We start from the raw sequence: 26,474 nt of genomic DNA on the forward strand, positions 1-26,474 counted from the left end.
ATGTTCACATTTCCAAATTAACTCTATTAATAATACACATAGACCCAGTTTATCCCGTCAACATTCTCATCTTAAAGTGTAGCTAAACGTTTGACAAACTTCTGACATGTCATAGTGACATGTCAGAAGTTTGGATAGGTGGGGGTCCGAGCGCCGAGACCCCCACCAATCGCTAGAACGAAGCAGCTGAAGCGCTCGTGTGAACGCTCAGCAGCTTCGTGTCTGTTCGGCTTTTTCTGGAAATAAATATATCAGTGTATGGACTCAACAGAAAGTCTATGAGCCCGTACTCCGATACATCAGCTTTCCGGACAAAGCTGAACAGACAAGAAGCGGTGGAGCGCTCACACGAGCACTTCAGCTGCTTCGTTCTAGCGATTGGTGGGGGGTCTCAGTGCTCGGACCTCCACCAATCCAAACTTCTGACATGTCACTATGACATGACAAAAAAGTTTGTCAAACGTTTAGCTACACTTTAAGCAACTTTAAGGGAAAGCCATTTTGATTTATTGCAGACATCAGTACACAGATTTTCAAGGAGTAACACCCCAAGAATTAGACAACCGCTGATATTTTATCATTGACTGCTTTACGTTTCTATCCAATACGTAATATAATCCGTTTAGTAGATATTAACACTTTCTATTTTAAACAGAGCTTTGCATTTACCTCCACTGAGGCCTGCATAAGAAAAAATGGCTGCCCCCGGAAACTTATATTTTTATTGTCCAGCAATATTAAGATACAAAACCAAAACACTGGTTATAAACCTAATATATTGTGCGTTTATTTCTCCATTTCATTTATGACCACTTGTCACTTATAGTCACACGACTTTAAATTATGATGCGTGTAAATTTAGAATTTCACATTGAATGCTATATAAATATCAAATAGCATTACACATAACAGTCAAATCAATGGATAATCAACACGTGATATGACACTATAGAAGGCCACGTCATGGTAATTAGAGGAGGAGAACAAGCTCTTGACTCTCTTGGAGTCTGATTTCTCATTGTCACCATGAAGGAGCTCCTGATTGGTGACTACAACATTTCATGATTGCAGAAATAAAATCACAGGAATCACAGTGGCGAAGGAGACGTCGAAACACGGCACAAACACAATCAAATGTTGAAAATACGTATGAATCCTTCTTACATAATGCTGCTGTTTTCCAAGACCTCCCATGCCATCTCATTGCTGAGGGACCCGAGATACATGGATGACCTGGAAAACAGTTATTTTGGAAGAAACAGCTAGTGAAATTAATCATTGCAGGCAAGACATATTTAATTCATTCAATTGGCCCTGTCATATACAAAATACCCAACTTTCAGCAATATTTTGTTCTATGTAACTTATAAGAAACATTTCCCCCCTTCAAATCAAGAAATGACCTAGAAATATAAGACCCCGAGTTGTCCTCTTCAGTGAAGTCAAATGTTAAAGTCTCTATAACGTTTAGCTATTTTTGAATGATCTTACAAATGTAACAGATGCCGGGCACTCCAGTGCCCACCGGGGGTGATCACCCATCTCTCTACGGCCACTGAATAGCAGATATATATATATACATTATTATATTTTCTCTCTACGGCCGTACTTGCAAAATTTTCAGACTTCATTCTGGTTTGGGCAATTTTATATTTAATAGGAAAATCAGGATGATCATGGTTATATGTCCCACCTGTCAAGATGTATGAATCTGTGGTTCTGAGATATGGAGTAATGGAGGGAAGATAATATCAGAAGATGAATAAACAATTAAAACAAAGCATGTTGTTATTATTATCCATAAGCGATGGCGCGTCTTTGTCTGCAATCTATGTGGGCCTCATAGAATAGTTTAAGGCCAGGTTCAACCTTTGAAAAACCGCAACGAAACCCACAGTGGAGGAAGAAAAGCATCTAGATGTTATATACATTTATTTAGATAAGACACTGATAAGACAAATGTACTCTATGTCAACAACGATTTTTCTTATACCCTATTAGAACATAAGGATGTGTTATAGACTAGTTCCCCGCTCATTATTCCCTCTCCTCTATGAACAAGAGCGGAGAGCGGCCAACAAGAATCAGCTCTCACTCTGGTTGACTAGTCTCATTTATGTATGGTCACATGTAATACTACATTTCCCCTTTAGTGGCCACTGCAGAAGAAATAAGTAGCCTATGGCTACTTTCCCCTAGAAAAGCATCAGTATGCCTGGGTTTATGAGCGCAAAATATAACTAATTTGCGGTTAGGCAAAGGGATGCCCTGATTTCCAGCTGACTAAACAGAGCAGTTGTTAAAATATAACTTTTATTAATAATTTCTAAGAAACAAAAAACACACACTTTAAAAATAGCTGGACAATCCCTGTAAGCATAGTAGTTGCGTGCCCAAAATGCCGGTTATGTAAACAGATGAACCTCCATTGGTGTATGATTTTACCATTACTTAAGAGTTGGCCAGCTAAATTCTAATACATTTTGGGTTAAGTTCAGTGAAACAGCAAACTGAAAGCAAAACTTTATGATATCAATAGACATAATTACCGTACGTTATAAACTTTCTTTATTTCTAGAGAGTTTTGGCATGAAGTCTGGAGCCTACACTACCACCCAAGCAATGCAGAGATAGCGCTGGCAATAAATCTATTATTTTCCCTGATTATTAATTTATTTTATTTTGGAAGTATTTTTATTCATATTATTATAAAAGTTTGTTCATATTTGGTTTGTCACCAGTTATTGTCCACAGAGAAGACTGCACAAGGACTTTACCTTCAAATTATATATACTCCATGTAAATTTGTTAAGACAAATCTTTTTCGGGTATTGTTTTAACCCACTAAAGGATATTGCAAACTGCACCTTGCCCAATAATTCAATAATACAAAATTATGCTATTTTTGAAGGTAGATCTACTGGTGTTCACAGTAAGGCTATGTTCACACGCTGAACAAAAAACGGCTGAAAATATGGAGCTGTTTTCAAGGCAAAACAGACTCTGATTTTCAGCTGTTTTTTAAGCATCAAGCGTTTTGTATGCGTTTTTTACGGCTGTTTTTGGAGCTGTTTTTCTATTGAGACAATGAAAAACGGCTCAAAAAATGGCTCAAGAAGTGACATGCACTTCTTTTAACAAACTTTTTTTTTTACGCATTAGTTTTTTAAAAACAGCCGCATACAAAACTGCCCGTGGGAACGGAACGCTGTTTTTCCTATTGAAATCAATGGGCAGATGTTTGGAGGCGTTAAGCCCCCGCATCTTTAGCAATTTTTGGGGGCGTTAAAGCCCCCGAAAAACGTCTGAAAATAGGCCGTGTGAACATACCCTGAGGGTATGTTCACACGCTGAGTCAAAAACGTCTGAAAACACGGAGCTGTTTTCAAGGGAACACAGCTCCTGATTTTCAGATGTTTTTTAAGCCACTCGCGATTTTCGCTGTGTTTTTACGGCCATTTTTGGAGCGGTTTTCCATAGAGTCAATGAAAAATGGCTTCAAAAACGTCCCAAGAAGTGACCTGCACTTCTTTTTCGCGGGCATTTTTCAAAACGGCCGCATAAAAAAACGGCCCGTCAGAACAGAACGCCGTTTTTCCCGTTGAATGGGCAGATGTTTGGAGGCGTCCTGCTTCCAATTTTTCGGCCGTTTTTCGGGCGTTTAGGGCCTGAAAAACGGCCGAAAATAGACCGTGTGAACATACCCTAAACGTGAAGGACAACAAGAAGATGGAAAGTTCCTTACATACAGAGGGCAAGTATAAAATATAATGCGTTGTAAAATTAAATTCCTAATCAATTAGCTGCTAACATTTCCATTTCTAGCCCTCACTTGCACAATGACATTTGAAATCGGAACTATGGTAAATAATTTTCTAGAATTCATTGTATTCATTGGCTTCTACACCGCCAATGGATATGAGGAGAGGTGGTGGTGAATATGCAGTGTCAGACTTGGTTTTCTTGGAGGAAATAATTTTGAGGGCCTAACTTCCATGTATACAGAAAATGTCCACTTTTAATTGCATTGTAAACTTTGCGGTAATCAATGCGCACACAGGACAACAAAGTCTAATATGTTATTTGTGAATCAACCCATAAGAAATAGACCTTAATGGCAAGTTATCGGCTCTGAAATCTTCTAATGGACATTTGGGCCGAGCCTAGGTCAACCAGAGGATCCTCTGGTACTCTGGTGGGCCAGTCCAACATTTTGTATGAGTGGTCATCTCACCATTAAAAAGCCAAAACTGGACCAGGATCTGTCCATTTTCGCCTTTGGCATTCTGATGCAATTTTTGCATACATTTTCTTTTGTAGACAAAACGGGAAGTGGATCGAAAAACACCATAGGCCCCATGCACACGACCGTAGATTTCGCCCGTAATTACAGACCGTAATTACGGTCACATTAATTTCTATGGCCGACGGAGACCTTCCCGTATATTTACGAGAAGGCGTCCATGCTGTAGAAAGGCTTCGAAAAAAAGAAAGGACATGCCATACTTTTTAATTTTTTACGGACCGTGCTCCCATACTTTATATTGGAGCATGGGCCACAAATGTGGGTGGCTGTCCGTGGCCGGCCATGCCTGTAATTACGGACCGCGATTACTGGCAGGGTCGTGTACAGGGGGCCTCAGAATAAATTCACACATGGCAGATTTATTAGATAAATTTCGGAGACTGAAAATCCATGTATGGGACAGTCACAGAAATTTCTGAAACAAATCTGCCATGTATGAACATGCAGTCAGGGCTACTAGGGTTTTTTTTTGTTTTTTTACGGAGAAAGACATTCAAGAGTAATGTTACTCTTCTGAAAAACAATGGGGCACAAAAAACCCTTAAGCAGCTGGTGCCAGGTCATAAGTTATCTACATAAATGTACATGTGTACGAAAATCAGAACACATAAAGCCTTTAAAACACTGTGTGATCTTCATTTATGCAGATTTTATTTGACTAAATCCGCTATTTTCTTTTATAGTTCCATTATGTCAAACTTTTTCTCCACAGATGGGAATTGCTAGGTGCAATTAGCAATTTATCTTGCAGAAAACATTTAATTCTTAAGCATATCGGAATAATGCCTTGAGAGTGAAAATAGGGGAGGGGGACCAATTAGCCTGTATTCACATCTGCTTTTGTATTCAGCAAAAAGCAGTAAAAACTTTTAATACATAATTTGAGAAAAACCTTTAAATTAATCTGAAACTGGCAGACCTGTGAAATGAGAATATGTTATCTTATAGGTATGTGACTAAATTAAACTTGTGCTGCGGTGATTGATGGATCCGATAATTGATGAAATTAATTTCCACAACAGAACTAGGAAGAGGTAACTATATTAACTTAACACATGTAGGATGATTTAGTAATTTTTAGTAAAGTGACTAAACGTCTCTCAAAAACAACTCGAACTATTCTGCTGCCCTTCTTAATTTGGGATATGTTCCCATCTCCATTGGAGGCTCAGTTTAGAGCCTCTGTTACAAGTCCTGTCAGATTTTTACAGGAAGAATAAGGGTATGTGCACACGTAGTGACCAAAAACGTCTGAAAATACAGAGCTGTTTTCAAGGGAAAACAGACCCTGATTTTTCAGACGTTTTTTGAGCAACTCGCATTTTTCGTGGCGTTTTTCGCGCCGTTTTCGCAGCGTTTTTTACGTCCGTTTTTGGAGCTGTTTTCATTGGCGTCTATGAGAAAACAGCTCCAAAAACGTCCAAAGAAGTGTCCTGCACTTCTTTTGACGAGGCTGTATTTTTACGCGTCGTCATTTGACAGCTGTCAAACGACGACGCGTAAATGACAGGTCGTCTGCACAGTACGTCGGCAAACCCATTCAAATGAATGGGCAGATGTTTGCCGACGTATTGTAGCCCTATTTTCAGACATAAAACGAGGCATAATACGCCTAGTTTACGTCTGAAAATAGGTCGTGTGAACCCAGCCTAAAGCTCAATAAGTCAATGGGGTCCATTGGGCAACGGTAATATCCGGTAATAGGGATACTAAACAAAAACAATGAATGGCAGGGACGTTACCGGGAACACATGCTTTAACATTATGAATCTCCACCAGAAACTGCTGATAGGCAGAGTGGACAGCAATAACCATTTTCTGACAGCGCGATCTACAATGGGAAATGGGTTGCAAACTAAGCAACCACTTCAAAATTATGCCACAGCCTTATTCTTCGAAACATTGCATATCTGCCCCAGAAAACAAGACTAACAAATCTGAGGACACATAGATTACATTTGTGTACTATTTTATTATGTCCAGTAAAGAACACTATAAAAACTACTTTCCAAAATTTACAACGGAGACAGATTAAGTTTTTGCATATCTCTGTATAGCGGTCACGATCTTTGGGTATGTGGACCCACTGGGCCATACCGCCGTAGTGGGATAGCAGCTGGCCAACAGAGTACCAAGTCAATATATAAATAGTCCAAGCACAAGGGTACCAGTAGTGGTTCAGACAGTAGCAACGGCTAGGCACAGATGGGAACTTGGCAGCAGACACCAGACGTGGTGTAACACAGCAGGCAGAACCGCTGGCACAACACAACTCCAACAGGTTTAAGGCACAGGAACAAATAGCACGGGGTACAGGGTACAGGTAGCAGCATAACTCTAAGGGACCATTTGCTAGACTAACCTAGGAAAACACAACGCTCAGGCACCGAGCAAGGGGGCATGGCCCTTCTTATAGTCCAGGGTGATCATGGGCTAATTAATGATAATTCCTATGTGTCCTATGGGACACAGCAGAAGTGAGCGCTGGAGTCTCCTGGGGAGGATATGCGGGCCAGCGCTCACAGATCCATGGCTGCGGCCGCTGGGGGTGAGTAACCCCGACGGTCCGCGGCCATGGACGCTACAACAAATATTTACATTGCTATCTCGCGAAAAAATTATTACCCATCAGCACTTTAATTATCGTTCATCAGTATCAACATTCATGACATCTCTTAAAATGAGTCCATCAATGTCGACTTCGAATCTATTAGGGTATGTGCACACGACAACGCCAAATACGTCTGAAATGACGGAGCTGTTTTCAGGAGAAAACAGCTCCAGAATTTCAGAAGTTTTTACAAGTGCACGCGTTTTTCGCTGCGTCTTTTACGGACGTAATTGGAGCTGGTTTTCATTGGAGTCAATGAAAAACGGCTTCAATTACGTCCCAAGAAGTGTCCTGCACTTCTTTGACGCGGCCGTAATTTTACGCGCCGTCTTTTGACAGCGACGCGTAAAATGACAGCTCGTCTGCACAGAACATTGTAAGGGTATGTGCACACGACCAATTTTCCAGCGTAATGGAGGCGTTTTACGGCACAAATTACGCCTGAAAAGTCGGCTCCAATACGTTGGCAAACATCTGACCATTGCTTGCAATGGGTCTTACGATGTTCTGTGCAGACGAGCGGTCATTTTACGTGTCGCTGTCAAAAGACGGCGCGTAAAATTACGCCCGCGTCAAAGAAGTGCAGGACACTTCTTGGGACGTAAGTGGAGACGTTTTTCATTGACTCCAATGAAGAACAGCTCCAATTACATCCGTAAAAGACGCCGCGAAAAACGCGTGCACTTGTAAAACTGTCTGAAATTCAGGAGCGGTTTTCTCCTGAAAACTGCTCCGTAATTTCAGACGTATTTGGCGTTGTCGTGTGCACATACCCCAAGACCCATTGCAAGCAATGGGCAGATGTTTGCCGACGTATTGGAGCCGTCTTTTCAGGCGTAAAACGCCTCCATTACGTCTGAAAAGAGGTCGTGTGCACATACCCTTACTGACTAGGTAGATTCACTGCTTCCTCTTGTCTCCGGCAGCAAACGAATAACTTAATTTCTGCAACATTAGCTGTAGACTAACTCTTTTTTCATTAATAGACATGGGCAGTTGGCATCTTATTTTCTTCTCAGGGAAACCCAGAGAACGCGAGTGCTGAGAAGAATCCGATTATAGATTTCCAGATGCTTTTATCGGAGGTAAAATTAACTGTGGAGACAGTCACGGCTCAAATTTCATTGTTCCTATTTACTCATCAGCTTCATCTTTAATTCCATTTCAGAACAATTAGGGTTGGATTTCTTGAAACTTTTTAATAAATGTGGATGCCCTTGATTTAGTCCTCTAGATGGTGGACAAGGACGTTGGTACTATAAAAGCAGCCCATTTGGCAGCTATGGGGCTAATTCATACTCGAGAGATGCAGAAATCACCAAGACAAATCTCACCCACAGTTTACAGAAGGTCTAAGTCAAACGTGCCAGAAATGTAACGAAAATTGCGTCAAAAATATGGTGCACATGCCATGTGGAAGATTTATTAGGTGTTTTACACGCTTTTTGCACCTCGCTAGATCGTTTTGGAAGTGCATGGTCTAGAAATGTGGTCGTCACAATTTTGGCAGAAAATACTGGAGTAAAGTTGCCCACCCAAGAAGAGGTATATAGAAGAGAAGTGGGTCTAACATGTCTAGCAAAATGTGCTAAATCCATCGCCCAGCGTGCGCCGCAGATTAACTTGGCACATCTTCTGCCTGCCTGGTTTAGTTTTAAGCTATCTAAACTTTAGACAGTATTATTAAATCTGCCCCATCATTCTGGCACAATTCTTCCTCTGCGATTTTAATTACTAGATGCACAAGGTTGAGAACAAGTGATATACAGTACAGTGTCGCAGTCTGAGTCCAGGCATGAGATATCTCTGCGGAGTGGCCTAAGCACTGGACTGACCAATAGGCAGAAAAAAAAGTCTTCCACTCCAGCGCTTCTCGTAAAAAATTGGATTTCTTTATTCCAACATATTTAAGAGCAAGGACATCAAATCCAGAAGGTCACTTGGTTACGTGTCTTTTGCAACTAACCGTCTTTAGTATCTTAAGTGAATAGATACATTAAATCAATTTTAATGTTAAGACAATTAAGATACCATGTTTATGTACAGTAAGGAAATAAGTATTTGATCCCTTGCTGATTTTGTAAGTTTGCCCACTGTCAAAGACATGAACAGTCTAGAATTTTTAGGCTAGGTTAATTGTTAATGTGTTACCAATGGTTTTCTTGGTGACTGTGGTCCCAGCTGCCTTGAGATCATTAACAAGTTCCCCCCGTGTAGTTTTCGGCTGAGCTCTCACCTTCCTCAGGATCAAGGATACGCCACGAGGTGAGATTTTGCATGGAGCCCCAGATCGATGTCGATTGACAGTCATTTTGTATGTCTTCCATTTTCTTACTATTGCACCAACAGTTGTCTCCTCTCACCCAGCGTCTTACTTATGGTTTTGTAGCCCATTCCAGCCTTGTGCAGGTCTATGATCTTGTCCCTGACATCCTTAGAAAGCTCTTTGGTCTTGCCCATGTTGTAGAGGTTAGAGTCAGACTGATTAATTGAGTCTGTGGACAGGAGTCTTTTATACAGGTGACCATTTAAGACAGCTGTCTTTAATGCAGGCACCAAGTTGATTTGGAGCGTGTAACTGGTCTGGAGGAGGCTGAACTCTTAATGGTTGGTAGGGGATCAAATACTTATTTCTCTGTGCACAATGCAAATAAATATATATCATTTTGACAATGTGATTTTTTTTTTTTTTTTTATATAATCTATCTCTCACTGGTAAAATTAACCTAGCCTAAAAATTCTAGACTGTTCATGACTATGACAGTGGGCAAACTTACAAAATCAGCAAGGGATCAAATACTTATTTCCTTCACTGTATATAGCCTCCAATTTCCTTCTCTCCTTGGTCTAATAACCCTTTCTAATCCAACCACCTTAACCCCTTTAAGGACATGGCCATTCTTCATTTTAATTTTTTCCTCCCCGCTTTCCAAAAGCGATAACTTTTTTATTTTTTCGTTGGTATAGCCGTATAAGCGCTTTTTTTTTTTTTGCGGGACAAGTTGTCGTTTTTCATGGCTCTATTTATTGTACCACATAATGCACTGGGAAGTTGAAGAAAAACCATGTGTGGGGTGAAATGGCCAAAAAACAGCGACTACGCCATATTTTGGGTGGTTTCGTTTTTACAGCGTCCATCAGGTGGTGAAAACTACATGTTCACCTTATTCTACAGGTTGATACGATTATGGTGATACCAAATTTATAGGTTTATTTTTTTTATTTACCGCTTTTAGGAAAAAAATAATATTTGCTAAAAAAAATAGATATAGTTTTGTGTTGCCATATTCTGAGAGCCATAACTTTTACATTTTTCTGTCAATTTGGCGATTTGAGGGCTTATTTTTTGCGGGGCGAGCTGTAGTTTTTACAGACACCATTTTGGGGTACATGCGACTTTTTGATCACTTTTTATTAAAAAAAATTTGAGCGCCAAGGAGACCAAAAAACAGCAATTTGCGTGTTTTATATTTTTTTTTTTTTTACGGCGTTCATCAACCTGGTATATCAGTTACCGTATGTGAACTTATATATATTTTTTTAACATTGCTTTAGGGAAAAAAATGGGAAAAGGGTTTGTTGATTTTTTTAAAACTTTTAAATATATTTTTTAGAACATTAAAAGAAACTTAACTGTTTTTATTTTTATTAGTCCCCCTAGGGGACTTGAACCAGCGATCGTTGGATCGCTTTCATGATATACTGCAATACTAATGTATTGCAGTATATTGTTATACGGACAGTATCCTTTAAAAGATGGCAGACCTGGGGGCCTTCATTAGGCCCCTAGGCTGCCATGACGACCATCAGCAACCCATAATCGTGTCGTGGGGGGCAATGGCACGTCAGAGGGGGCCGCCCCCTGACTCTAATGATTCAAATACCGCGGTAACGATTGACCGCTACATTGAAGGGGTTAAACAGGCGGAATCAAACTGATCTTTGATTCCATCCGTTGCAGTGAGGTGTTGGCTGTATTACAAGCCCATGAGCCTGCTCCATACTTCCCCTTAATGGCTGGCATGTACCTGTACGTGGCATCTCGTTAAGGGGTTAAAGAGACCCTGTCACTTCTCCTGACATGTCTGTTTTAGTACTTAAAGGCGATGTACACCTTTGAACTCATTTTTTTTTATTAGTAACAAAACAATGTTTGAGGTAAATTTAAGCAAATTTTAAATTGGTTTCTATTGAAAAAATTAAACTAAATTACTTCTTTGAGATACAGCTTCTACGTATCTTGTATGCATAGAAGCTGCATTTTGCCGTCAAAGCCGATTCCGTCCCGTCAGCTGAACGGACAGCTCCATTGAAAGCTGGTCCTGCGTGTTTGACAGGCAGGATCCAGCTAAAGTTCATAAACTTCACAGCGCAGAGACACGTAGGACCAGCTTTCAGCCGAGCCGTCAGTCTAGATGTCCTGACAGAATAGACTTTGATGGCAAGATACAGCTTCTATGTAGCTTGCTCTATGTATTGCCCACGTGGGATAACCCAAGGGTCAGCAACCTTCGGCACTCCAGCTGTTGTGAAACCACAACTCCAAGCATGCACTGACAGCCAAAGGCTTTATTATTCCACCTAAAGGATGTCATGGGAATGCTGGGTATTGTAGTTTTACAACAGCTGGCGTGCCGAAGGTTGCTGACCCCTAATCCTCTTTCTTACTTACCTGCAAACGCCGATGCTGCTGCAGAATCAACTGTATCCTCTGGTGCCGATGTGTCCTCGCTCGTCCGACATGATGCAGGACCTGGGGCAGGAAGTGAGTGACGTCACAGCGTGATCTCTCGAGAACACGCTGTGTCTGCACTGCCAGAAGCTGGGCGTTCTGAAGAGAAGTGGATGATACTTCTCGTCAGAACGCCCAGCTAGTAAAAGAAGTAAAAACGCCCCGATGTAACGAACACAATACACGCCCAGTGGGACTTTTACTTTAAACACGCCCAGTTGTGCTTTTGCAAGCCTCATTTGCATAAATACAAAAATGGTCATAACTTGGCCAAAAATGCTTGTTTTTTAAAAATAAAAACGTTACTGTAATCTACATTGCAGCGCCGATCTGCTGCAATAGCAGATAGGGGTTGCAAAATCTGGTGACAGAGCCTCTTTAAGTCTCTCTGAAATGATACTACATTCTAATGTATATGACTGTTGTGTCGAACATGCTTTTCCTGCCATTATAAACTCTCCTACTAAAGTATTACAAGAGAACCAGAACTAGAGAAACGTTACCTTGTGTTTCCTGAAATTAGGTTTCCTTTACAAATTTTTAATAATTCTATTAGTGTTGTAATAAGACTCGAACGTTAAATCTAAGAATAAAATGGATTGAAATGTAAAAACTAGTTGACCATCATAAGCCCTCTATTCCATTTTAGGGTTAAATCTATTGAAAATAAATAAATCCACAGATTTATTTTTTTATTACACGATTAGAAAAAGGGTTAATGACATTACTAAGGCCTTATTCACACGAGCGTATTTCACGTCCGTGTTACGGGTGTGAAAATAACGCACGTCACACGGACCTATGCAAGTAAATGGGGCCATTCAGACATTCAGTGTTTTATGGGGGGAGCATCATTATGTCCATTAGAGGTTACAAGCTCCTATGGACATCAATGTTCTCCTGTAGTGTTCCTCATGATACTTTAATCTTCCTGTCATTATAGTGCTGTACACTAAAGCACAATATCCAGGCTCTGAAGATTAAATCCTGATACGGTAATCGGTTTCCACTTATAAAACTACAAAAACCTCATTATTTAAAAGCAATAACAGCAAAACATATTCGAAAGCATAATTTTATACAGAGGGGTGGAAGGAAATGTATGACCCCAATTTTGGACATAGGTTTAAAAAAAACAAAAAAAAACGTTGCTGTACAATGTTCTATCAAAATTAGTGAGGGAAAAAGGGGAAGAGTTGCACTTCGCAACCAATCATATTGCAGGTCTCATTCTCAGAGGCTCTTGAAAAAATAAAAGCAAAAATCTGGTTGGTTGGTTGGGTTGGTACTTCGCACAAGTCTTGACAAATCTCCACTATTGTCTCATAAGCCTCCCTCTTTCTTGTTCCTGTACCTTTTCCTCTTCGTTTTGCCTGTATTTCTCCCTGAAGATGTATGATTTCTTGTAGACGCTTCTTACGATTCCATTTGCAGGATTGGGACGGACCACAAAAAAAGAGCAGCGCTTACCCAAATTGACATAGAAATAGGCATTTCTAAGCCATTTTGGGAACTTTCCTGGCCGGAGCGGGGCTTAAAGGCTATGTAAACCTTTAAAGCATTTTTTTTTTCTTTAATTAGACAATGTATTATGGTGTTTTAATCAAGTTTGTAATTCGTTTTTAAAAAGATGTTTAATACGCCATAATAATTTTTTTTATTTTTTAAAACAAAACGGTGTTGAAAGGTTTACATAGCCTTTAAAGAGGACCTGTCGAGCGGTCTTCGTAAATACATGTATTCACCATTAAATAACAATTGTGGAGCATATTTTCTCTAAACTCTGCGTTGTGGCATTCCTCTGTTTGTTTGAATACATTAACACCAGGATGTTAACATTCCCCTTGTCAATAGGGTGTATCGGTTCCGCTGACCTGACGGATATAGTTTTCAGCGCTAGATACAGCTGCTCTGTAAACAGGATACAAAGCAGCTGTATCTCAGAAAGTCAAAATAATTTTTAATAAAATGTAATTACAAAGTTGCACTAATTACACGGATACACATTTTTATTAAAGACAACGCACGTTTTCAAAGGTGTATATAGCCTTTAATATATAGATATTCCTATGGATGCTTCTGTACAATTAGCTTCATACTCTTAAATGGTAGTCACCAAAACAGAAAGCCGAGTGGTTGACAAGCAACATGAACTAGTAAACCCTCTGAGGAGATACCTAAAAACGGATTCTTCAAATGTATTTCTAATTAAACTATGGGCATGCAATTACTGTAATTTGGCATTTATATTTACTTTTTTTGGATGAACAGATTAGTTCTTAATTTCTTAACCCACCTTATAAAGAATGAATCAAGAAAAATGTAACATAATTTAATTAAAACCATAGCACGTGCAGTTATTCAGCTATGGAACAATTTTCTAAACTACCAATTATTTAGGCTCTAAAACAATGAGAAGTTCTTGCTCTGGGCCCAGAGCAAGATGGGATAAAACTAGGCCATGAACTTGTTTTGTTCCAAGTGCGACAGAGTGGGGAAAAAAATCATGACAATAACCATGGAGCATACAAAAGGAATAGAAAGGCAAGAACGTCAAACGCGGGTTTATAGACAGAGAGAGGTCAGCGATGATGTCAGATATGAATAGACATATCCATAAACAACAACTCCACACTATCAACCAAAAAGCCATGATCACAAACACATATCCCTGATGTTCTCTATAACGTCTGGTATATATATCTGTAGGAATAATTTCATTGCCTATTTACTAAAAGTTTATTGGTCTACACAAAGTATTATAGGGTTTTCCCTTAAAGAACTTTTATACCATTTATTCTAGCAAATTTTGTAGAATGGTACCTCGAAAACACTGCCCCTGCCGAAACGGCAGCAAGTGGGCAGTATTAGGTACAGTGCTAGTTTCTCAACCTGTCTCTAGGTGATACTTGTATTGTTCCCGGGCTATGCTTTTAATAGATACACCAAAGTATAGGATCATAACCTTCGGCGAACTTTTATGTAATTTACTTGAGCAAGGGGTATTTTGCTCAGAAACACTTAGATGACCAAAATGCACCTGTGGCATTAGATTTGGCACCGATTATAGTTACATATGGCAGAAATTATGGTAAGCACTCCTCCAAAATAAAAATATGCCTGCTTCTATGTGTATGGACCTCATGGCCAAATCTCTGTGCTCAGCTTACTACACAGGAGTTAAAAATGGTTTTGCTGTTCTCCTGATTTTCTAAGGCTCCCAGAGCTCTAAATAGCCAACAACCAAATCATTGTACACTTATGCAGAAGAGTTTTTGATGTGCCTTTCCTAAAATCATCATAATCATGTGACTCGATAGTTCAAGTTGACATTGACAACACCCTATCCATACACCAGTAATTTCAGTGAACAGAAGAGCAGACAGGCCCCATGCACACGACCGTATTTTTGTCCACCCGTAAATACTGGCATAAATACGGGTCTTTGGTCACACGTATTCGACCCGTATTGCACCAGTATTTACGGACCCGTGCCCGTAAATACGGGTCAGGTGTCACCCGTATTCCACCCTTATTTACGGGCACGTTTTCTCTGCAAAATTACACAGCAGTAATCGGCAGCCCCTTCTCTCTATCAGTGCAGGATAGAGAGAAGGGACAGCCCTTTCCGTAATAAAAGTAAAAGAAATTCATACTTACCCGGCCGTTGTCTTGGTGACGCATCCCCCTCTTGACATCCAGTCCGACCTCCCTGGATGACGCGCAGTCCATGTGACCGCTGCAGACAGTGATTGGCCTGTGATTGGCTGCAGCGGTCACATGGGCTGTAACGTCATCCCAGGAGGCCGGACTGGAGGAAGAAGCAGGTTGTTCTGGGTAAGTATGAACATCTTTTTTTTTTTTTACAGCTTTATCTATATTGTGATCGGCAGTCACTGTTCCTGGTGCTGAAAGAGTTACTGCCGATCGTTTAACTCTTTCAGCACCCTGGACAGTGACTATACACTGACGTCGCCTAGCAACGCTCCCGTAATTACGGGTGCACACACGTAGTCACCCGTAATTACGGGAGCCCCATAGACTTCTATCGGCCTGCCCATGCCGTAATTATGGCCTGAAATAGGACATGTTCTATATTTTTCAACGGCTCGGGCACCTTCCCGTAAGCATAAGGGGAGGTACCCGTGGCCAATAGAAGTCTATGGGCCCGTAATTACGGGCGTTTTTACAGTCGTGTGCATGGGGCCTTTTTAGGCTGAACATATTGGTGACCAAACATCGTGAGAACATGAAGTCAGTAAAATTAATCACAGCAATTATATAGGACTTAACCAGTTCAGGTCTGGGCTATTTTGAGCCTTCAGGACCAGAAGCACGCGTTAGTTAAATGGCTATAACTTTTTTATTTGTTGGGCTAGCGACGTGATTTTTGCAATGTTTTTTTCCGTAGACAATGCAGGTTTGGGGTTTTTTTTATCATTTTTATACACGTTTTTTTCTATTTTAGAATTTTTAGGCTTAATGTTTGAAAATAATAGTAAAAAAAACAGCTTTATTACATTTCAGCTATTTTTTAGTAATAACATAGTTTTACCCTAAAATAGACCTTTTATTTGAGATCGTCATTGTCTACCGTAAATTTTAATATATTACATGTCTATATTAGGGTAATTGGCTCAGGGCTAGCGTTCAGACAATGATTGGCGGGGGGAACAGTTTTTTTGGGGTGGGTATTTTATGTGTATTTATTATTCATTTTTTTTGCACTTTACTTTACTTTTATTTTTTTATTACTATGGTCTGTCCCTCAAAAGGTAAAAAAAAGACCTTTGGGGGACTTTATATATATTTTTTCTTTTTACACCATCTTTTTCCACTGTAAGGGTATGTGCACACGATAACTGCAATTACGTATGAAATTACGGAGCTGTTTTTTGACGAGGCTGTAATTTTACGCGCCGTCTTTTGACAGCGACGCGTAAAATGACAGGTCGTCGGCACAGTACATCGTAAAGCCCGTTGAAAGTAATGGGCAGCCCCAGTTACAGGGGAAATCAGCCCTCTCATAGTGACTACTGTCACTAATAGGGCTGTGCTGGGTCTAGTAAGACCCAACAGCAGTCTGCCACTAACGGCACCCCTCGATCATGTGACCAGTCACATGATCACCGGGACCAATAGAGACAGCGGTGCGGCCGCTGCCTCTATTCCTATACACAGGTAAAGCTGCTTCTATCTTCTCCTCAGGGTCCCCGGCAGTCACTGACTGCCGGAGACCCGACATTCAGCTGCCCGATCGCTCGGGCAGCAAGTTAAAACCCGCACAGTACGGGCCTGTTCACACAGAGTATTTTGACAAGCTTTTTGGAGCGGAATCCGCTCCGCAAAACTCGTCAAAAACCGTCCGAAAATGCCTCCCGCATTGCGGGAGAAAGAAGGGACATGACCTGTCTTCGCGCGTTTACGACTCTGACCTCCCATTGACATCAATGGGAGGCAGAGAGAGCATATTTCGCAGTTTATTGCCCGTAGCACTCAATGGCCGCGGGTGAAAAACGCAGCGAAAATCGCGGCAAACGACATGCGGGAAGAACAAAATCTGCCTCAAAATCCCAAACGGAATTTTGAGCCAGAATTTTCCGCCTGCAAAAAACTCTGTGTGAACACAGCCTAAATACTCTATGGCACAGGTTTTAAGGACCCTGACCGCTGGCTGTAAATACAAAGCCAGTGGTCGGGAACCAGTTAAATAATAAAAAAACGTATTTGCCCTCTTCCCTCATAAAATATAAAACATACCTAAAAAAATCTATCCATCATGTATTTATATATGTGTATGTGGCACCGAATGGACAACATGAAGGTGAAAATGAAGGACATTTTAGTAGTTACAGGAGCACAACAGGTTCTGTCTCTTTGGCGGAATGGACCAACGATTGGACAGATTAAAACATTCATACAAGAGACAGGTGATGTTTATTTGTCACACCAAAATCCACTCATCTTTTTAAAAAAAAGTCTAGTTTAGATTATTACTTCCGAATGGCTAAACAAAATAATAAACCTTTTTGCTAATATTGAGTCTACATTTTTCCCTTCAATTTTGCATGGGTCATAAAGGACAATTATACATCTGATAGATCCTACTATAGTAGAAGACATCTCTGCGAGGATCATGAACATCTTGTTCTGTAAAAATGGATTTTCACATTTAAAACTCTTCAGAAGATAAGGAGGAAAGACTTCCTGTGCTATTGTGCAAGAAAATAGAGAACAAAAACAAAAAAAACATCAAATAAAATTACCTTTGCGGCTCTAAAAATTGTCACCGTTACTTTGTTTTTAGCAGTCTTAAAATGACAAGCAAATTGATCCGAACAGATTGTCACGCAATTATTTGTCTGTAAAATGAATTTCTTGTCTAGGGAATGTACAGTCTATGGCTTTGAATAGTGCCTTCTGTACTTTCACTCCAAGAGAGGCATTTTATTTCATATTACACTTTCCTGGTTGCACATGTCAGAGAATTGTTCTTCATACAGATGAAGCAAACATTTCCTAGGATGTGTATACCAGCAGGTTCCAACCTTCAGCTCCTCAACGGATAACCCGCATATGCCATATGAATACTAGTTAAATCCAAAAATATCTAATACCAAATGAAATGCCATTGGGTGATGAGAGGCTCTTTAATCAGGGGTGTATATAAAAGAGGTGTGCTGACCGGTCTGGAAGCCTGGGAGGGTGCGGACAAAAAGCCACTCTGCCTAAGGGCTTAATCAGACGAACGTATAATACGTCCGTGCTACGCGCGTGATATTCATGCGCGTCGCACGGACCTATGTTAGTGAATGGGGCCGTTCAGCCTGTCTGAATTTCACGCAGCGTTTGTCCGCTGCGTGAAACTCATGACATGTCCTATATTTGCCCGCGTTTCGCACTGCATGCACCCATTGAAGTCAATGGGTGCGTGCAAATCGCGCTCGGCGCAATTTTTGCGCGGGCAAAACGCACACGCTCGAGTGAATCCGGCCTTAGATACAGGCTTATGGCAGCTATCTGAATCTTTGCCTAGTTATAATATCACTGCTTTATTACAGGTAATTGGACTCTTATTTGCATGAAGTACGCACTGATTGTTTTAGAAAAATCTTCACCATTAGGCTGGGTTCACACGACCACTTTAACGTCCGTAATCGACGGACGTATTTCGGCCGGAAGTCCCGGACCGAACTCAGTGCAGAGAGCAAGGCTCCTAGCATCATAGTTATGTACGACGCTAGGAGTCCCTGCCTCTCTGCCGGACAACTGTCCCGTACTGTAATCATGTTTTCAGTACGGGACAGTAGTTCCACGGAGAGGCAGGGACTCCTAGCATCGTACATAACTATGACGCTAGGAGCCCGGCTCCCTGCCGTGTGTTCGGTCCGGGACTTCCGCCCGAAATACGTCCGTCGATTACGGAAGTTAAAGTGGTCGTGTGAACCCAGCCTTATGTGTATACAGACGAATGAAACAATCATAAAAAAAAGTTGTAGCTGAAAGCATCTTTTGGTGCTGGTCTCAAAAAGCAGCTAAAAGAAAAACCCATATGGAATCATGAAGTGACAATAACATAGTACAACGTAATGCAACTATTGCATACAATCTCACTAGACTAGACAGGTTTTACAATATCTAAAAAAAATATATCTAAATATTTGCATGAAAAGTTGCAAAAATGTGCATGTAAACTGCAAATCCTTGTTTCAAATATAGAGGTGTAGTAGGGGAGGCTGGGGAGGCATGTGCCCCAGATGCTGGGTTCTAGGAGGGCACCAGCAAGCGACTGTGCCTTGTCCAGGGTATTTAGGTACATGACTGTTTGAAATGTCAGAAGAGAACATCAGTGAGTATTCTTGAGCGTGGAGACTGCAACTAAATCCCTATAATCTCTAGAACATATACGGGGAAAAAGGCTGATTTACACGGCCAGAATTCTGCCCATAACGAGTGCCGATCAGCCATATAAGTCAATCGGCGCTCGTTTAAAGCCTATTTGCATGGGCTGATTCAAACTATAAAGGGGGCAAACGATTGTTTGGCCCCCAAACACTTTAAATCATTGTCGACAATACATCCCCTGTTTACATTGGCTCGTTTGTTGGCTGATCATTAACATGTTTACTCAGGCCAATGATCGGGAACGAACGTTCATACGCTTGCTCATCCACCCAATCATTGGCCTGTGTGAATGAAACTTATGTTGCCCTCTACACCAAAGTTCTGAAAACCATCTATGTTGAAATCTGCTTCTGGGAAAACTGGGTCCCGTCCAATAGGTGTAGCCGTGTAGTGCAGAGGTCGCAGCTGCACCTGGGGTCCTGGGGCCTGCAGAGGGTGCAAAAGCCCATCTGACATATAAGAAGACACCAGTATTATAAATGGCACATGGTAAGTGAGGGGCCCTTTTACAGATTTTGCAGTGGAGCCCAGGAGCTTCAAGTTACACTACTGCAACGTCCAATAAGATTATCATTACAGCACTCGAAGGACTTAAAAAATTCTGGGCAACAGCCCACGTGAGAATTGTAATTGCAGCTGTATTGAAAGTCACCCACCTTAACCCGGATAACACATATAATCAGGTGCCAGTTTTATTTTAGTGGTCTTGCATCAAGGACATAAATCAGTTAAAAACAACTCAAGTCAAATATCAATAAATCTAAATGAATTCATTTATTTTACTTTATACAGTATAGACTATTAATGACCACATAAATTACAAAATAATAGCGATCAACTCCATATAACTTTTACAGCAGGGAATGAAATGATCTGTTAATATCCTGAAAATTTTATTTTTTCCATCTGTGACCACTAATACATATTGCTCAGGAACACACGCCGTTTCCTTTAAATGCGTCTTTCATTCAGAAAAAAGGATTAGTTGTCCCTGCTCGGAGGGTTTATACTGCACTGCAGATCTGAGGTAAAGGAAGATTCGGAGACTAGGGTTACTATGGAGACGGTTGATTTACTGTGACCATCTTTCTTTCCCTGCCCGATTCTGAAGCTTATCAGGATATAAAGTCATTTTGATGCTGTGATTTAGTGGTCATCTTGCTATGGCTTTCTGGCTACCTTTTCCCTTAAATAAAAGCATGTGGCAATTTAATATGTCACAAAACAAATTTGCCACTTGCTGACAGTTAATCTGATTTTAAAGAGAACCGATCGTCATGAATTACCATTTTATCATTCAAAAGTCTATCAAAAATGACCTACAAAATCTTAATAGCAAACATTTAAGTACAATGTTCAGGGACAGTTTTCTACATGGCAGGGGCATCTTTGCAGTTTGTAGCCTTCTGTGGGCGAGCCTTAAATTGTATCTCTACCTTTTATCATTATGTTTTTAGGTTCAAAATTCTGTATGGATTAACCCCTTAGGCCAACATTTTTTTTACATTTTTCCTCTTTTCATTCCAGAACATTGTTTTCTGTGGGACGAGTTGTACTTTACGTAGGTGGCTTTTTTTTTTGTACATAAACATTAATTAATATTACATTATATTAACATGACTTTTCATATTAAAATCAGTCTTTGAATAAAAAAAACAAAAAGTATACAGCGGTACGTTAGCACCTGGCGGTACTACTGCACTTTTACACTACCACAAAAAACCAAATGTATTTACCATGATGACTATTGCAGCTCCCATCTGAGAAGGGTTTGGCTGCATGAGACAACCCCCTTTAAAAGGCCTAAAAGCCAGCCTCCTCCTAAGTGCAGAATGCGAAAAAGTGTCTGATCATTTAGATAAATAAGTACAATCTGTGCAAATCTGAAGCCTTCATGGGATAAAGTGGCACAGGGCTTCATAAATATGGTGTATAGCCTAAACGCTATTTTTTTCAACGTATCACACTAGAAGTTGTAAATACAGTTTTCCTCACTAGGAAATTTTGAACACCTGCTGTTCCTTGGGCACTGTTCAGGGGTTCCCCAGAGCAAAGAAACAAAAAGTTTTGAAAGTTTTACAGTAGGGAAGATGAACGTATTTCATCCTACCCAAAGCAGTCACCATATCGCAGCCAAGAAACATAGAATGCTTTACCCACCCCTACATCAAGCGTCTTTGAGGCAGTAATGGGAGTACGGGTTCCCTGGGAGTGTAAACATTTTCCACCAACGTAATAAGTTTGGGTGTCACTTGCTTAACCAGTATTGTGTTGTGCATTGAGGAGGATGATCATGATGTCTGGTGTTTATAGCTCTTAAAATCATCACTATGAACCAATAACTTTGCTTCCCGAAATAACAGATCTAAATCCAAGCCTACGAGGAAAGTTCCAACGCGAATAAAGGACTATATTACATTCAACTGAAAAATCCATTAGACAGATCCTGCTAACAGGAGGAACAATTGTGTATGGAACACAAGAAAACACAGAATGCAAAAGGGCAGACTGAAAATCAATAAAAGCAAAGATTAGAAAGCGCAGGACGTGAAAAATATCACAAGAGCTTGTTCTCTAGAAGGCAAGAGTTTCCGCAGTGTCATTCTGTCAGTTACACTTAAAGGGAATGTCCACCTTTGAGAACCATTTTAAGGCCGTTTTACATACATATAATCTGTATAAAAAGTTTAATAACTTTGTAAATGCAATGCATTACTTATCTTGTACTAATCCAGAGTTACAGCATATATTATAATCTAGAGCTGTATTCACAGTTCTGCTAGTTGTCATTGGAAACGGTCAAAAGCTTGCCATCAGACACTGCCTTAATGTAATGTAATGGTTGCGGGCTGTCAGCTCCAATCTCCTCCTGACAGCCGCAGCCACGAGTCGGCAAGCGCTGGCCCCAGCCTCCTCCTCAGGAGACGCCAGAGCTCGCATCCACTAACTCAGCCGGATCACGTGGGGTGCGCGCGCACGCTTATGCCCGCTCTTAAAGGGGCAGCGAGTGCACCAGACCTTTTGATGAACTTTGACCCGTGAGTACCCTGGACTATAAGAGGGGTCCAGTCCCCTGCTTCTATGCCGGAGCGTTGTTGAGGTTTCCTAGTTTGTCTGTGTCATGGCCTCCTAGTGTGTTTCCTGTACCTGTTCCAGTTCCTTGCATTCCATACCATCCCGATCGAGCACTGTGCTGTGCCAAAGTCGTGTCGTGCTGTATTCCACGTCTAACCTGCTTCACCTGACGTCTACCTGCTGCCTAGTCCCAGCCGAGCCTGCCCTGCTGTGGTCTGAGCTGCCACAGGTACCTATACCAACTATAGACATTCACCTGCGCCCTGTTGGCCAGCTGCCTTACCGCCAAGGCGGTACGGCTCAGTAGGTCCGCAGACCCTTCGTGACACTTAACAGTTTAGATGAGCTACTATGATGCAGTAGGAAATCTAGTTTTTTCCTACATTGGATTACCGTCTAGTGCCAAAGCAACAGAATAAGCTCTGTGCTGATATTCAGTCAGCATGGAATGATGGGAGATTTTAGCTCTAAAGGCAGCAGCATTGTGAAAACAGCTCCGGACTTTAATACAAACTGTAACTCAGGAAGAATAGGAGATAAGTAATGTAATTAAGTCATAAAAGTAACTAAAACCTTTTATGTAAATTACTGTAAAATAACAATAAAAATGCACATACATTTTGAAATTGACAATTAATGACATCATCACGTGACCAGGACCGATTGTCATCCTCTGTAAGTAAACACTTAGGGTTCATTCAGACGAGCCTGTAACTCGTCCGTGTGACGGCCGTTAAAGCAACAGCTGTCACACGGACTCCTGTATTTCAATGGGGCCGTTCTCACAACCGCGGTTTCAACGGAGCATGTCAAGGGTCCGTGAAAAAATAGGAAATGTTCTATTTCACTGCGTGTCATGCATCACTCCATAGACTCTAGTCTATGGGGTATCCGTGACAACGCGTCTCGCACTGGTGCACCTCGGACGTGAAAAACTATCGTTTTTCACGTCCGAGGTTGGCCATGTTCATATGAATGTAGCCTAAGGGTTCCCTTTCAATAACAGGCAGAGATCTTGAAAACTGTCATGAATTGATAAAGTATATTAGGAAATTATGTCACCTCATTACACAATTATTTGATGAAAATTGAACATCCCTTTAATTAAAAAAAAGGCATGAGGTGCTAATGTTGAAGTCTCTTAAATAGGCTGTTCGTCTCCAGCCCAGCTAATGTAACACTCCTAGTTGCGGTCAATAATGACAGTATAATTCATTTTGTGATAGACACTGTATTTTTTGGCATGGACATCTATATTAAGACTGAGTCGTGCACAGCCATTGCAATCACTGACTGGAACAGTTGCTTCTGCACCATCCTTGACGTGATGAAGGTTTCAGCAACATCAGGGTCAACTCTATTTGTCAACTATGACATTTCAAAGGGAATCGGTGGCGAATACAAAACATACAAGCCAGAGGTTGAGAAGAACATGTCTTAGCTCAGTCGGTTAGAAGTCAAGTACGTAAAAAGCTAGACATTTTAGAGGCTGCATTTTACAGCAGTGTCTAAGATATCACAAAATAATTCATGTGTGAAATAATCAAATATAAGGAGTGGGTTATCTTTGGAACACAGGGTAACCGCTTAGGCTTCTATGCCATAACCGCTCCTCCTACCACATACAGATGACTGATAACATGCCGCATGGTGATATCACAAAAGAAAAGCCATTGAAAAAGTCCTTAAAATTTCTTGCCACAGTGTATTTAACACGTTGAGCAAGTTAAAAATTGCTACATCCGTATTTAAAAGGACTTTAATATGCCTAGTGTATAACTTTAGGGGTGGAACACGACACAGGTATTCTCCCTCTCTGCTCTTTGAATCCCTGTGTCATGCACCACCCCCTTAGGGGCACTTGGAATATCACAGAGTAGACGTTTTCCCTGGAGTGTTACTTTTAATGGGTTTTCTTACAAAGTACTTTTATAGCATAGAAGTCTGATCTGAGGGAGTCACATCTCTCATAAACTTCATTGTTTTTAGGATAAGCGGGTCTCCCAGTATTTAGGGTCCCATCATTGTGACAATCATTACATGTGCCAATAAAATTGTGTGTGAGAAAAGGCTTTTTATACTAATAGGTACCTGAATTTTATGTATTTATTGTATTTGATGAATGGATATGAACACTGGCCAGTGTATATCACTCGAATGTCTCTGCATCACAGTGGCGTTGTAATGACAGGGATAGGGAAACAGATAAGTGAGCCCTAATCTACCCGCCACTCAGTCCCTGCCTACTTGCAACGACCCGCCCTAGGCGACGGGGTACAACTGGGCGACGGTCCCTACACTCAATAAGTGCACGACAGACGACAAGGAAACACAGAACAAAGGGAAACGGGGTAGTTTCCCACGGCAACACCGTGAGCAACACGAGTAGTAAACGAGCCGAGTCAAACCAGGAGAGTACGAGGTGCCAAACGTAGAGCAGGAGAGTAGTCAGTAAGCCGGGGTCAATACGAAGCAGGGACAAGTAGTTCAAGAAGCTGCAGCAGGACCAGGAAACCAACAGAGAAGAATCACAAGCAAGGAGGAACAGGAAAGGTAGGTATAAATAGACAGAGGGCGGGAGCTAGCTCCGTCTGGCCAGGCTGTGATAGGCTCTCCCACTCCTAAGCCTGCCATCCTGAGTGGTGGAAGATGGAGTCAGTCTCACAGACATAGAAGCAGGTGCAGACTGATTACCTATGGGCGTGGATACAGAAGCTGTGCCTGGCAGATCCTTAACAGGCGTACTCTTATTCTATAAATATTTTTTAAGTGATATAAAATATATAATTTTTTATTAAATAACTAGTTTGAGTGGCCTTTAAATTCTCCTTTAGGCCTCATGCACACGACCGTAAGGGTTTTTACTGTCTGCAAATACGGATCCGCAAATACAGATGCACATCCGTAGCTGACCGCAATTGCAGAAGTGCCCATAGACTTCTATGGGCAAGTCGGTGCTGCAACGTCGGACAAGAAGGACATGTTCTATATTTTGTGGATCATTTCTACTGGCTGGACACACATTTGTAAATATATGGAAAGGTGTCCGAAGCCTATGGAAGTGAATGGGTCCGCAATTTCTTAAAACTACGGTCTTGTGCATTGGACCTTAGGGACCAAGAAAAAAAACAATCACCTAATAGTCACATTAAAATTTAAAAAAAAACCTCCCGAAATGTTTTTTTATTTTAGATATAGAATTTATGTCTCAAATAAATAATGAATTAAAAAGTTTTAGCCTAAAGTGCTAGCTAGTACTATTCTGACATTGTTTTACAGTTATTCTGGGGCGTTTACCATGCGGGATAAATAATGTATTCAGTTTATAGTACTAGTTGTGTAACGAGTGCTGCAATACCAATTCTGTGCATTTTTTTTTAAAAATGATTTCTTATAATAAAACATTGCATAAGTAAGAAAAAAAAAAAAAAAAAAGGTCACTTTTAATTTTTTTCTGTAAAACCACTTAGGCGCTGTAGTCAGAAGCATCTAAAATGTTAAAGGGATGAGCAATGGAGTAAAAAAAACAAAAAACTTCTATATATGATTTCTATAAAAGTAAACGCTACCCCTTCCCCTGGGGTCATCTGGATCCATAGAGGGACAGGAGAAAGATCACATATCCCCCCCTCCTCGCCCTGCATGCTGTCAGCACTTCCCACTATGACCCCCTCTCTACTCAGGCTGAAACAAGAGCTGCAAGTACAGTATATGCAGTTCCCACTTCCACTAAGTTCAAGCTAGATGGCGACTAGTGCCGCGATCCCGGTCTTCTTTTAAAGCCAAGATTCTTCTACCTCTAGTCCTGTTCTAGTCGGAGCTAGAACTTTTAGACTACATGCACA

At 40.9% G+C, this 26,474-nt stretch overlaps 1 protein-coding gene across 7 annotated transcripts in view; it reads right to left on the minus strand.

Annotated features, from left to right (window-relative positions):
* Positions 1-26,474, minus strand: part of DIP2C (disco interacting protein 2 homolog C) — a 443,314-nt gene that overhangs the window by 211,174 nt on the left and 205,666 nt on the right. For 5 of the 7 annotated variants that reach the window (XM_075827418.1, XM_075827415.1, XM_075827420.1 and 2 more), the window contains exon 2: positions 1,165-1,233. The exons of the other annotated variants lie outside the window; for them this stretch is intronic. In XM_075827418.1, coding sequence (XP_075683533.1) covers positions 1,165-1,204 — 40 coding nt within the window. In that variant the 5' untranslated portion in view covers positions 1,205-1,233. The remainder of the gene's footprint in view (positions 1-1,164; positions 1,234-26,474) is intronic. 7 annotated transcript variants of the gene reach the window in all.

Source organism: Rhinoderma darwinii, chromosome 5 (genome assembly GCF_050947455.1).
Source record: "Rhinoderma darwinii isolate aRhiDar2 chromosome 5, aRhiDar2.hap1, whole genome shotgun sequence".
Lineage (NCBI taxonomy): Eukaryota > Metazoa > Chordata > Amphibia > Anura > Rhinodermatidae > Rhinoderma > Rhinoderma darwinii.